Source organism: Stegostoma tigrinum, chromosome 1, assembly GCF_030684315.1.
Source record: "Stegostoma tigrinum isolate sSteTig4 chromosome 1, sSteTig4.hap1, whole genome shotgun sequence".
NCBI lineage: Eukaryota > Metazoa > Chordata > Chondrichthyes > Orectolobiformes > Stegostomatidae > Stegostoma > Stegostoma tigrinum.
In genome coordinates, this window is record NC_081354.1 from 77,897,222 (window position 1) to 77,912,343 (window position 15,122).

Here is a 15,122-nt window from a genome sequence, read left to right on the forward strand (position 1 = left end):
CTTATCAGGCGAATGCAATGTTTTACTTCTGCTTTCAATCCAGTTTACCGTATTTGCAGATGATGATTTGGTCTATCTACATAGGCAATACTCAGATCATCCATCATCCAGCTTGCATTTGGTAACATTTTGGTCCTGGGTGTGCTGCAATTTTGCAACAGTAGCTCAAGGAATCCAACCAATTCTTCATTAAGGCAATTTACAAATTCTATTGAATTCCACCACGTCAGTCTGACTGTATGAAATCTGTTCTCCATTTTCTTGCATTCATTTTCAATTATGTTGTGTATAATGTGGCAATTTGACAACTGATGTTAGGGGGAAACCTGGCTTATAAATTGATCACTAAGTCATGCCACAGTGTCTGTAGCCACTTTAAGATTCCATGTATGGTGTCAGCATGTCACAGCATTGACTCCCAGTTCTAGAAGTTGCTGATAGGGACATGACCTCTGGAGGTGCTCTCAGCTGAGGTAAAAGTTAACAGGATAACAGAGTGTGAAGCTGGATGAACACAGCAGGCCAAGCAGCATCTCAGGAGCACAAAAGCTGTGCTCCTGAGATGCTGCTTGGCCTGCTGTGTTCATCCAGCTTCACACTCTGTTATCTTGGATTCTCCAGCATCTGCAGTTCCGATTATCACTAAAAGTTAACAGGAATTCAGTTTACATGTTCTTTGCTTTTCCACAGTCATCTTTATCAAATAGTAGAACAACTTCATAATCTCCCAACCTGAAGGGTTGAAAGCAAAGAACTTTGAAAAGCTAGTTTGGCCTTCTAGAATATGTTTCAACTTTTGAAACCCTCTGAAAACCATCTTATTCTACAAATTTCCTACTCCTGAGTGCTACTAATTATCCAATTATTGCTATTTTGCTTATTAATTTTGTTGAGCCCCTTTTCCTTATTTTCTCTGATGCATCTGTTCATACAGTGCGTTGAGCAAACCTGAACACTGACCCATCTACTACTATGGTATCTGAAACTACAGCTCATCATCCATTTCTTAATGCGTACATTTGGCAAATATATTGCAGTTGACACATTGCTAATGAGTAGAAAATAGGGAAGAAATTCAGTGTAAAAATTTCTTTTAACAAGGAAAACCAAATGGAAGTAATTTTTATATATTCACCTTTAAAACACTTCGCTGAATTTCTCTGTCTGACCTGAACAATTTGAGTCTTCAATGGCTTCAGTTGTTTGTTAGTGAGAGTTACTGTAAAACATGTAAAAGTTATCTGGATTTGTACTGGTGGTGCATTGTAGCTAACTGAAACTATTATGCCTGTGGACAGCTGGAGTTTGTCAGAAATCTGCCACTGTTATCATCCACCTGGGGCAGTTTATATAACAAATGAAATAGTTTGCATTATGATTGTGATGTAGAAAACAAACAGTTTGCACACTAACTCCTACCAAGAACAAAGGGCAATTGCAGACATTTGTAAAGAAGCAAATGTTCGTTCACTTGAAGGAAATTCTAGATCATGATGCATGTTTTACCTTGTGGTATTGGAATCTGATTATTATTAGGTGTATAAATGTTTCCAGGTTTCCTAGGAGGAAATATAAATTAAGTGGTATAATTTTAAAGGGTTTCTAGTAACACTCACTATGGGGTGCATCTACACAAATCTTTGAAATAGCAGGATATGTTGTAAAAGCTGTTAGGCATAATTTGGAGATTTGATGATGGTGTTCAAAATGATGAAGGATTTTGACGCTTATTACAAACAAATGGTCACAAACTGCAGAAAATTTGAAACCTGGAAGATCCAGATTTTAGGTTATTGGGAAAAGAGCTGGCAGTGACTTGAGGAAAAGTAATTGCAGCATTTTTTAAAAAATGATTGGGAATGAACTGTTTAAAGGAAGGTGGAAACCGATTCAGTAGTAACTTTTAAAAGTGAATTGGATAAATATTTGAAGGGTAAAAATTGCAGGATGGTGGAGGAAGTGTGTGGGACTAATTGTATAATTCTCTCAAAGGATAATGAGATGAATGGCTGCCTTCTGTGTTGACAGTCTAGGTAAAATTGTAGCTGTATTTTCCTTGACTGGGAGAAAGGATTTTTATTAAGCAGACAAGTCAGATTAGAGACAGTGGGAACTGCAGATGCTGGAAAATCCAAGATAATAAAATGAGAGGCTGGATGAACACAGCAGGCCAGGCAGCATCTCAGGGTCTAGGCCCGAAACATCAGCTTTTGTGCTCCTGAGATGCTACCTGGCCTGCTGTGTTCATCCAGCCTCACATTTTATTATCTAAGTCAGACTAGATGCTTCTGTTGCTGCAGGAATCTATTACATAGGAAATATTGACTCAAGGGAAGTGGCGTGGCTCAGTGATTAGTTCTCCTGCCCCAGAGCCTGAGTTGAACTGGGTAAAAGTCCCACTCCACGAATTAATGGCTATGCAAGAAGCCTGCTGCTGGTGTAGGCACACTAGTGTGTATTGGTGTGAAGTCCCTGCCTGGATTTGTAATGATGCTTTGAGGCAGGAAAAGCATCTAACTGGCTGTGAAAGTTTCCTGCCATCAGAAGTTTTATGACCTCAGGTCATCACAAAGTGCTTTACAGTCAATGTTTTGCTGGTGCCTGTATGTTAAGTGTTTCTTTTCAATTCGGGTAAGCTGTTGTGAATCATGCTGCTATGCTTCCTGAGATTTTGAGCTCCAGTTTGTTATGATTCATGCATGTTATATTTAAAGTCTACTTTGTTTTGTTCCATTTGATATAAACATACAAAAACAAGCATGCTGCATTGCTGTTTTGATGTCTTGATCATGCAGTCTGGATATTTGTATTTCTCCTTGATGGCATGCTGTCTTATATAAACAAATAATAATAAAAAGCTTTAAAAGACACATGGATTCATTGGAGCCATCTCAGTCATTGTGTATGTTCCCATGGACTATTCTTTCCACTGCCTCACGGGGAGTTAATTTAATGGGTTGTTTATAATGCTTCACCCCACTCCTAAGCAAGGTCCTTTCAGCTTACTAGTGGCAAAATGTGAATAACTAGTACGTGCTTGTTGGTGAATTAATAAAAGGAAAGAATCTGAATTTAGGTTATATATTTTATGACCACAAGACATCACAAAGTGATTTACAGTCTATAAAATGGTTTGAATTAAAATCATTGATGGGCAGAAAACAGTTAATTTGTACACAGCAAGAACAAGAAAGGATGAATGAAGAAATTGTCAGTTTTAGTGGTGTTAAGGGAAATCTTAGCAAGGCCTCCAGGAATTCTGTTCAAATAGTATAATTGGATGATTTATATTTACCTGAGAGAGGAGATGGGATCTTGTTTGACCACGTTTGACTCAGCTGCGCTCAAGTACTTCACAAATAATAGTACGGCAGTGGTGCTGACTTAGAGTCTAGCAGTTTGAAATAAAATATTTTTAGACTATTATCCTGTACTTCCTGTTTCCAATCCTATTTAGTCTCCATTGGTTACATCAAGAAAGCTAGAAACAATGAAGGTACTTCTGATGAATTCCTATTCTTGTGCACAAAATTTGACTCATAGTTACAATGTAACCTTGCTTGCTATTTCTCTGCTTCGCCACTCCTCTTCTCCATCTCTTGACCTGCCAACCTGTGTTATAGCACTCAGGAAACTTGTTATCATTTATCCAAAAGGGTAAAAAGATGGAAACAATGTTTTTTTTGAAGGTAAACAAACATTTCATTAAAATCATATGCTCCACCCCAAATGAGGAAGATGTCCCACCTGCCAATTCACCAGATCTAAGAGGGGAATAAATAGACTTCATGCAGTTGGCCTTAATACATAGGAAGGATCAGCATTCCAATGACACATGCAGGAATACATACGTTTCACGAATGTTGAGAATAGGATCAGGTGTTTGACTGCATCTGACAATTGAATAGCCTGTAAAGTTCAATATTTCAGTTCACTTGGAGTACCTCAATTGTGTTTCAACCATTTGAAAATAATTTAGATGAATTGTTATAGAGGGTGAGAAGGAGCCCTCTTTTCCTCTACATACATGTAAACAGGTAAACTTTTGCATGAGCATGCTAGTTCACTAAACTATGAGCTGCTGCCCATGATGAAGATAGAGTGCTAGAAGCTGTACAGCCTGGTCTAGTGTCTTAGAGGATAACCACTTCTTTGTCAAATGAGGAGAGATTCTTCTCGTTATCAAGATACAGTTTATTGCATGTTGGCAACTAATTACATTACATTGCAATAATAGACATTGTTACAGAGATTTTGAAGAGGACCAGAGGTTAGGACTCAGTTTGAAATCCTAAAATGTCTGTTTACATGTCCATGTGACATTATCATGGTGAGTGGTACTTATGGCACTCTTTTAGTATTAACCCTTCCAGACACATAAACAACACTAACAATATAGGTATAATTATGTGCGATTCCATCAAGGAATAAACTTCAAATATAAATATCCCTTATTCACTTATTCTGAAACTTGTACATAAAATGTTCATGTTTTTATATATATATATATATATATATATATTTGGTTATAATATAATCAAAACTTATGCAACTGTATTTCTGGAGAACTACTAACTATGTACAAGAAGATACATTTGCTTTAATAGCTGAACCATCAGTACTATGTAGGAAGGTCTTATGTTGGGATGACACCTGTAGCAATGAGAATGATGAGGGTGATGATCACAACAACTATTACCACAATGATAACAATCATTTTTGTGTTTTTCCACCACATTTTCCTTGCAATCTTTGTGGAAGTTTTCTGAAAAGTGTCAGCCTGAAATCAAACAGGATAGATGTGTAAGATGTAATGTGAATAAAGGCATGGTAAAGCAGAAGTTAAAAATTGCTACAAAGTTGAAACTTTTCATCTTACACCTGTCAGCGCTAACACATAGGAAATCAAACTTTGAAAAACCACATCAATTTATACAGCATGAGAAAAGAACGGTGGGACCGTAGTTAGCATGGAGATGCAGTGGACAGTTTTATTTTTTAGTTTACAGATTAAACTCAGACCAGGCAGGTAGATTGTAATTGGCCAGGGGAATGCAGTAGGAATTGGTTGCCTCCATAAGTCTTTGTTTGTCATTGAAAGGGATTGACAACAGAATCCTCTCTATGAGCATGTGTAGCTTTCAACGTGCACAAATGAATCACACTGCAAATCCACTGGTCATATTAAATCGGAATCTTAGAACATAGAAAAGTACAGCACAGTACAGGCTCTTCAGCCCACGATGTTGTGCCGTGGAATAATCCTAATCCTAAAAAATTCCCCTCAATTCATTGCTGTCCATGTGCATGTCCAGCAGTCGCTTAAATGTCACTAATGACTCTGCTTCCACGATTACCACTATAATCTATAAACTATTCCATGCGCTCACAACTCTGGGTGAAGAACCTCCCTCTGATGTCTCCTCTGTACCATCCTCCTAACACCTTAAAACTATGATGCCTCGTGGCAGTCAATCCTGCCCTGGGGAAAAGTCTCTGGCTATCGACTCTATCCATGTCTCTCATTACCTTGTACACCTCGTTCAGGTCACCTCTCTTCCTCCTTCTCTCCAGACAGAAAAGTCCGAGCTCAGTCAACCTCTCCTCGTAAGACAAGCCCTCCAGTCCAGGTAGCATCCTGGTAAATCTCCTTTGCACCCTCTCCAAAGCCTCCACATTTTTCCTATAATAGGGTGACCAGAACTGGACACAATATTCCAAGTGTTGTCTCACAAGGGTTTTGTAGAGCTGCAGCATAACCTCGCGGCTCTTAAACTCGATCCCCCTGTTAATGAAAGCCAAAACACCACATGCTTTCTTAACAACCTTATCCACCTGGGTGGCAACGGTGAGGGAGCTATGCACTTGAACACCAAGATCCCGCTGTTCCTCCACACTGCCAAGAATCCTGCCTTTAATCCTATATTTAGCATTTAAGTTCGACCTTCCAAAATGCATCACTTCGCATTTATCCAGGTTGAACTCCTTGTGTAATTCTTAGCTCACAAGTTATTTAGCAAATGATGCCCAGTATCAAAATAACATCTTGTGTTCAATATGGTATTGTGAAGTTTTGCAAATACAGGCTGGTTGAACACAGTCGACATATGCAACCAATGCTCAATGTACAGTGTGCTAACTAAACCCTTACCCCAATTCCTCTCTCTAAAACAGATCATTTGGAAAGGCGTGTGCCGACAGAAATGCATAGATAGAAATATCCTGTCCACAATATTTCATTCACTGTCCACTTTGTTGGTGGTGAAATGCCAAGGCCTTACTCACAAGTGGAATAATGAGTGCTACTGCTACAAATTCATGCTGACTCTGGAAACCTATTTACCTTCAATGGTCCAGTGTGTGGTTGGAGATGAGGCTCTCGGATCAGGCTCATCTGCCACGCAAGGAGCAAAGAATACTTTACCAGTCACATGGAATTTCCTAGGTGGGCAATGATACTCACAAGTGATTATGGATGATGATGACTTGTTATTGTAATTGCTCAGAGTGATTTATTTTCTGGAATTTGATTTACATATTAAACCTACCTGCCTGATAACCAGACTTTGGGGTATATTATTGTATCATTTCTGCAAGTTGGACTAGATAGCCATGCAATTTGGAAATATATTTCTCTAGCGATAGAGACGTAAGGAGATTAATGAAAATGAGGAACTGAAAGAAATTAGCATTAGGAGTAAAGTAATATTGGTGAAATTAATGGGACTGAAAGTTGAACAACTCTGACACCCAATGATCTACATTGTTGATAGAGGTGGCTGTAGAGATAGTGGATGCATTCGTGGTTACAAGTTTGTATAGATCCTAGACTAGTGCCTGCAGATTGTAAGGTAGTAAATATAACACCACTATTTAAGAAAGGAAGGAAAGAGAAAACCAGGAACTACAGATTTGTTAGCCTAACACCAGTGAGAGGAAAATGCTAGAATCTGTTATAAAGGATATAACTTGATATTTACAAAATAAGGATTTGATTGAGCAAAGTTAATATGGATTTATGAAGCATAAATCATGTTTGACAAACCTGTTAGACTTTTATAAGATGTTATCACTAGAATAGATCACAGGAACTCTAGGTGTGATTTATTTGGATTTTCAGACAACTTTCAATAATGTCCCACACAGGAAGTTAGTAAACAAAATTAGAGCACATACAGTAGCGAGTAATACAATGGCATGGATTGAAGACTTGTTAATGAAAAAAGCAAAGTAAGAATAAATCCACTAACTATGATTTGATAGATTGCCTTAGTTAGTTTAAACAAGAGGTTTTCTAAGTAATTCATCCACTTTTTAATCTGTGTGCCTCAGTGAAGGCCCTTGTGGTATTTTCCTTTGACAAACACTAGGCGTTCTTGCAAACAAACTGCTTCAAACCTCCCGTCTGGAGGAAGCTGAGTCATTTTTCTTCTGATCTTTTCAGACTGTGGGCTGGCCAGTACAGCTACAAATCAAACCTGCTCAGATGGAGGCCCCTTGAAATAAGATTCCCATAAAGCTCAAAGGACAATGCATTCAAATCCCTCCAGTGGGATTGCACGTTTGAAAGTATTTCAGTCAGCTCCCATTGTCTGAGGCCATCTGGCTTCAGATTTACATCCAAATTAAGGTTGTCCTGAGAAACCCATCTCTTTAATGAAAGATTTAACATAGAAGCAAGTTTTAAAAGTAATTTGAATTTTATCCCAGACATGGAGAATCTGTCACAGTATCCATATGTATGACAGGCGAATTGTGCCCTGACACACACATTATTCCATGTATAGCAATCTAAAGAGAAACTGTATTCCACTCCATTTAATGTTGATTAAAATGTAAGTAGATGAACTCTGATGTCTTTTCATACTTAAGAAATTGTCGGAGTATTTTTCCCTTGACATTTTCTTGCAATTTAAAAACTTATTTGATTTTGAATGAGAAAACAAATTGGTTTTATTTTGTATGAAATGTGCAGCAGGACATTCTTTCTTAAGGTGTTGTGAATTCCAAATCCAACACAAGAGATTTCTCCATTCTGTTTCTTCATCAACCTGTTCAGATGTGTTATGACAAATCTTTGAACCAGGTGGGACTTGAACCTAGAGCCTCTGGCTCAGAGGCAGGGACTCTACGACCACGCCACAAAAGCCCTTACTGTTTGTTCTTTTATACTTCAGTTGATTCCAGCTCCATGCATGGAGCTGATGCAGATCAAGTACAACAAGACTTGGGTGTGCCCAGTTGGCAGAGGGCTGTCCCCAGAAGGACTTCTGGAGTCAGCTTTTAGCAAGTTCTCAGCTTGTGTTAGGATTGCTGTTGGGAGCCAGCCAGCTGGTATAATGGACATTCATGGTTCAGCAACAATGATGGTAGCTGCCAAATGTTGCAGTTACTTAAAAGTTGCATCGGTTGTGCTACATATTTTTTAAACATATGTGTTAGACTTGGTGAAGTCACCTCAAAACTAGGGGAACATAATTTCAAGATGAAAGGAGAAAGATATAAAAGTGACCTGAAGGCAACATTTTCACACAGAGTGTTGTGTGTGTGGAATGAACTACTAGAAAAAAATGATAGATGCAGGTGCAATTGCAACATTGAAAAGACATTTGGACAAATGCACGAATAGAAAAGGTTTACGGGGATATGGGTAAAACACAAGCAAATGGGAATTGTTTAGTTTGGAAAACTTGGTTGGCATAGATGAGTTGGACTGAAGAGTCTATTTCCATGCTATATGACTCAATGACTCAAAAAAAAATTTGTCGGGTTATTTCATGTGGCTGCGTTCAAGGCAAACTCACCTGTTTATTATATGTAGTATACCTGGCAGGAGCAGAAAACCAGCTAGAATCATATATTAATTAATAAATGGAAACATGCTGAGGGAGATGATGCTACCCAAAGAAAAACTGTCCAAGGTCAGCCTACTCACATGCTCCGGGTATCAGATACACAAATGTTTTGCTACACAATTCAACTGAATGCTGTAGATCCACTCAGGCTGTAGCTTTGACAAATCTGTCAGCGCTTATGCGGTCCTTCAGCTCACATGCTGGCATTACTTTCTTGTTGCTCTGGCTTAGATGTCAGCAAATATCAGTGAAAAACCCAAACAGGAGGACAACGCAGAAATGACCCTGGAGAAGACTACAGGTGAAACCATATGCTTTCTCACAATGCAGACTATTGGAACTCAAATGACTTGTGGTCTTCTCTCAACCACCATTGATACATATTGAACATCACTCAACAGTGCAGTGCAATGTGAGGTAACTCTTGAAATTAGCATTATGATACCAAGAATATATTTCATTGAATTTTTTAATCTTGTACTCATCAGGTCAATTTGCAAGAAAGGAAAGGGAAGGAGAGGAACTCTGGCAGTTCCTTTTTTAAACTGAATGAGAATGAGAAGATGGTGCTGACTGGTTGGCAAGTGGACTGTGATTTGCAGAGTCATTGCCTTGAGAGTGCCTAAGTTTGATAATGATTGACAGGTAACCATCAAGCTTTGTTTGCAATTAAATCAAGTAAGGTTGACTTGGCTGAGTCACTGTTTTGCACTGAGACGCGGACAAGATAATAGCTGTTACTTGTTTTAAATTGAAATCGGCATCAATTGGCAACCAGTCTGTGTCGCAAAACACAAAACGCAATGTCCAACATTAGATGTGTTTCTGCAATTGGATATTTGTTAAATAATTCTAAGTGTGCTAAGAGTTATATTGACAATTTAAGATTGGAAAACCTGCATGTACTGAAGCTACACATATTAGTGCACAGGGCCTTGATTTTTGCAGACAGTGAGAACATATTCACAAATCCCACCTATTTCAATTCTCCAAAACAGATGATTTCCATGCTCTGCTTTATTTCTTAATCTAAGTCTTGACCAATCAGAGTCAACCTGCCTGGTTTAAGGTTAAACAAAGGTTGGCAATGAACTGTCAGTCATCATTTGATCACTACATTTTCCATGACAAGACCTTTATCATTCAGACTCTACTTGCTAAATAATCAGTGGTCTCTTCTCATGCAGTTTGAATAGATTGTTTTCCTTTTGCCTTGGTTCTTCTTGCAAATTGTCCTGATGAACTGTAGATGAAAAATTTTGACAAGTGTGTCTATTTTTTAACAATACTCCTCAAGTTCTGTACTATCAAACAATAATTATAATACCATTGATCACATAATATATAGACACCTTACACTTTGGAAAATGCAGCAGTATATGCTTTAGACAACTATGTCCACCTCTTGCTGCTACTCAGTACATGGTGAAAGTGATGCATCTATTAGAAAGGAAGACAGAAAGGCAGAGGAATGAGTTATGACATCCAGGACTGTGTCCTATGGAAGTTATAGAGGCTGGATGAAGGAATATTTCGAAAGTGGGGTTGATAGATGTTTGATAAGCAAAGGTGTTGAGGGTTATGAAACCAACGTAGTTAAACAGAGAAAAGAGATAAATGAGATACTAAACTGTTACTGCTGTTCATAGAATCCCTGCAGTGTGGAAGCAGGCATTCCGCCCATCGAATCCATGCTGACTGTCCAGAGACCATTCCACTTAGACACAACCGAACCCTAATCCTGTGACCCTGCACTTCCAATGGCTAACCCACATATCCCTGGGTACTATGGATGATTTAGCATCATCAATCCATGTAACCTGCACATCATCGGACTGTGGGAGAGAACTGGCACACCCAGAGGAAACCCACGCAGACACAGGGAGAATGTGCAAACTCCACACAGACAATCACCCAAAGCTAGAATTAAAAAACCTTGAGTCCCTGGTGTTGTGGGGCAGTAGTGCTAACCACTGAGCCGCCCTGCTACCCCTAAAGTTATGAGTGTAGAAAGACTTGCCTGCAAATGAAAACAAATACACAATGGGTAAAGACTGCTTGTAGGTATCTTAGCAGCAACTGGCATAAGTTGACGCTTGACTCAATGCTGATCTGTGGGTTTGTGGACAATCCCACAGCCACAGCCTGGTACATATGACAGGGATGGGTTGATATTGCGGTTTGGTTGTGAAGCCTTCTGATTTATGTGTCTTGCTTTGTCTTTTTCACACTGTGCCATTAAAACATGAACCCAAGGTGTGCATTATGAATCCCTTAGTTTTCTCTTTGGTCAAGTCAGTTCTCCTTAGCTTAAGAAGTCAATGAGGAATCTCCTACATAGCCTCGGTTAGTGAGCTGGTTACTTTTTGGTGATTTTGAGTTTCACTTCATTTACATCCAAATCTTGGCATGAAGATGGTGACATGGCTACAGATTCCTGTCTGTGTCAGGATCCCCGGGCTAAGGTGAAAGCTTTATTTAAATAATTGGGACCGACTGCCAATATCCTTGTATTTCCACATGTAGATTCCTCTTCTGTGTGAATAAATGCAGGATGGTTGTCTCACTTGAGTGAGCATTGGAAGATTCAATGTGTGGACAGACAGCTGGCCTGATTCCTGCTGGCAAAAATACTGAGGGCTTGCAATGTAATGGAAGTATTTCTGGGTGTCTGATCATAAGCCATTTCACCATGTGATTTTCAATCACCTATTGTCCAATACAGTGATATTATATTTTGAGAGACTTCTGGACAATCTTGGAGGATTGTCAAACAGGGAAGCTCTGAAGACGAGGAGAAACATACTGGCCTGATCTAGCTCAATCGCCCTGAATTTAAAAAATCATGGCCGTAACTCCCCTTTTCTGTGATGGCCAGTAATTTTAGGCTGCTTCCACCAGGTGCTTCACATTTCAGAACCCAAATTTCTCAGAAGCCTCAAGCTGACATCATACCCCTCATTTATACATACATCAGAAGCTGCCAGGGATGCCTGGGGAATTGTCCAAATCAATTTTGGAGGAAGTAACAAGGCTAAATTTGGTTTGGAGTTCAAGGTCACAGAGAAATATTGATGGACACAATGAGGTCATTTCACTGTAAGATGTATGAGCAGAAGTGGACCTTCAGTAGACCCATCATGTTTGCTCCAACATTCAATGAGATCATGGCCGATCTGATGACTGTGAACTCCACTTTCCTGCCTTTTCTCTACAATAGTTGAATGCTTTACTGATTATCTATCTATCTCCTGCTCACTCGCTCACTTTTTCAAAGTGGATTTTATTATCAGACTTCGTGCATGCATCTTTACATTTATGCTGGAAAATGCATGCTTGTGGATGGTTTAGAACCTTTGTATTCATATTGCATTATCGTCCACTCTTGGCCCAATGTTTTATCAACCCTTTGCTTCCAGTCTGGGGTCCCTTTTCCTTTCACTGAAATTAATTATTTCTTAGACCAAAGCATTTACATATCTTTATCTATTTTCATTGGGAGCTAATTGGGATACGATTCTTAGACAGAACGCAATCCAGCACTGCACTTCACTTGTTGAACATACAAATATAGAGAAGAAATTATTTTGGAAGTGTATTAGGAACACTCCCATTTTCTATCAAAATGCATAGTTTATGTATATTGTCAGTAATCATCTACTCCAATTAATTCAAAGTTCTATTTGCTAAAAATTGTGAATAATTCAATAGTTTTAATTAAGCAATTATGATAACAGCACAGGAGGTGTTTTTACATAATACAAATTTTTAATTGTTCATTTGGATTAAGCTTGAAAGCAAGAGTAAATCTATTCTGTTCCACAACATGTTTCTGTTCTGTTTTGATTATTGTGTCTTCAACCTACCATCAGCTGTTGAAAACACATTTTGTTGTAAGCTAAATGCACAGTTAAAATGTGTGTTGGCACTTAGAGCCCAAGGAGGAAAGACACTGTGTTCAATAATTAATAAAAATATGTAGTTCACAGATGGTGTCACAGAGGACAGTTGTGGAGGGGTGATTCTCTGGTTTGTTGAGAAGTCTGTGCTAAAAGAGGTCTTTTTTAGGTGAAGTCTTGCAATTGTTGAAACTCCTATCTTTGGCAAAGTGCCTAATGGTAGGCAATCATATTGGTCATCACTGCAGCAGATGATGAGCCAGCTGAGGACCCCATCCATAAGACCGTAAGATATCAGATCAGAAGTGGGCCATTCAGCCCACTGAATCAGCTATGCCATTCAATGACAGGGCTGATCCGATAACCCTCAATTCCACTTTCCTTCCTTTCCCGATAACACTTGATTCCTTACTGATTAAAGATCTCTCAGCCTTGAATATTTTTAATGAGCCAATGCAATAGCCCTCTGCAGTAAAGAATTCCACAGATTCCAAAACCTCTTAGAGAGGAATTTCCTCCTCATTACTCCCTATGCTAAGATTATGCTCTCTGCTCCTGGATTCTACCACAAGGAAAATCAACCTTTCCACATCAACCCTGTCAAGCTCCTTAAGAATTTTGTATGTTTCAAAAAGTTCTTTCATTGTTCTAAGTTCCAATGAGTATACATAAACTATCTATATAGCACTAACAATGTAATCTTCCCATTTCTGCCTTGGAGGGATTTGTCCCAAATATACTACTTGCAAACAGATATAAAGAGTAGTTTAATTAAGAAAAAAGCCACTTAGAATGCTTGTGTAGAAAATGGATTGGGGCTAAAAGGCAGCACTGAGGTAACCTAGGCAGAGTTTTACTCTGCATCGAACTGCACTCCCAATACAGGTACACCTGATGCTACTCCAGGTGACAAGCATGGAGTCCTTCAGATCGATATTCGTAACCTTAAACAGAGATTATATGCAGCAAAGAAACATAAAATATTATTAAGGAAACTGTTTCTGAGGCTAAATATACAGAAGGAATGCATTTTTTTCCATTCACCATTTTAAATTGGGAAAATGACATACTTACAGATGCTTGGAGATCATCTGTCTTAATGATTAGGTCATCCAGCTTTTCTCCTCTTTCCAAAACCTTTTCAATGTTCTGTGACATGATGCCCTTTACATCATTCACCTGACCCTGAAGATTAGATAACTTTTCAGGGCCTGGATCCACACTGTAGCTGGCCTGAAATGACAAAGAGCACCATTGCAAAACCTGTCACATCTCTCAGCAAACCCTCAAAGCTCTCCACAAACAATGAACTATTTTGAAGTTGTTATGGCTGCTGCACAGAAAATATGGCAATTATTATAGACAAAGTACGTTTCCACAAATGACAACTAGTTGAGTAACCATTTAGTCTATTGTATGTGGTGTTATTAACATAGCAATCTATGAAACCCTGAAAAACTGATAAATAAGGCTCAAAAATGCCATAACATATTCCCGAAAAGACAAATAAACAAAAAAAAACACATAGCGCTGAACAAAAATCTATGACCAAAGCTGACATTTCATGCCAACCAAATAGGTTACATTCTGTTTCAACTGCATTGTATTTCATGATGTCTACTGGTGCTTCAGATGCTATGATTTAATTCATTTTTTTCTAAAAATGGAAACCTAAGAGCATCAAAAATAATGTTTAAGCCTATACCCGGCGTACGAGTTGGCACTCCTTTTCTGTTTAGAAATGCTAGACTTACATTAAGGATTGGCCTCAACATTTCACCTAGAAATTCAAGATTTACTTGTTTTATATATTGGCTCATCAGACCAAGCACGTTGTCAAGAAAATACGAGGGAGTTTAAGACATGCCCAAACAGAGCAGGCCATGTACAGCAAACAACAAACAAAAATAGTTATCTAGCAAAAATGAAGTACAAAGCCAGTTTCAAAACAGAAACTGTAATATTTGCTCATCCATCAATAACTGTGTTACATTGAATAATTCAGTATTAGCGAAAAAAACTATTGCAAGAATGGAAGTCGCTGAAATACACCCTGAAAAAGCTGCCCCGGATCAAATTTGCCAAGAGATCAGGGACCGGATATTAAACTGATCTTGAGGAGTGTGACCTGGAATGGGTCCCTCAAATGTTGCCAGAATGCTTATTTTGTCACCAGAAGTGCAAAATATAAACTTATAGTGAAGTAAGTCAAACATTGAGTCTGACAAAGATTTCAGAGCACCAGCTGGTTAGTGTAGCCACTTTGTGGAACAAAGAACTCTTGTGTTTTGGCAGAAGCTGTAGATAGATCAGAAAGTAACAAATGATCTCAATGTCAAAATTACCAGTTTCCAAAATAAAAAATGAG

At 38.6% G+C, this 15,122-nt stretch overlaps 1 protein-coding gene across 1 annotated transcript in view; it reads right to left on the reverse strand.

The window, feature by feature from the left end:
• Positions 1-4,499: 4,499 nt before the first annotated feature.
• The window catches only part of si:ch73-234b20.5 (uncharacterized protein LOC449923 homolog), a 38,056-nt gene continuing 27,433 nt past the window's right edge, over positions 4,500-15,122 (reverse strand). The window contains exons 2-3 of the mRNA XM_048559723.2: positions 13,829-13,987; positions 4,500-4,780 (exon numbers count right to left, since the gene is read on the reverse strand). Coding sequence (XP_048415680.1) covers positions 4,637-4,780; positions 13,829-13,987 — 303 coding nt within the window. The 3' untranslated portion in view covers positions 4,500-4,636. The remainder of the gene's footprint in view (positions 4,781-13,828; positions 13,988-15,122) is intronic.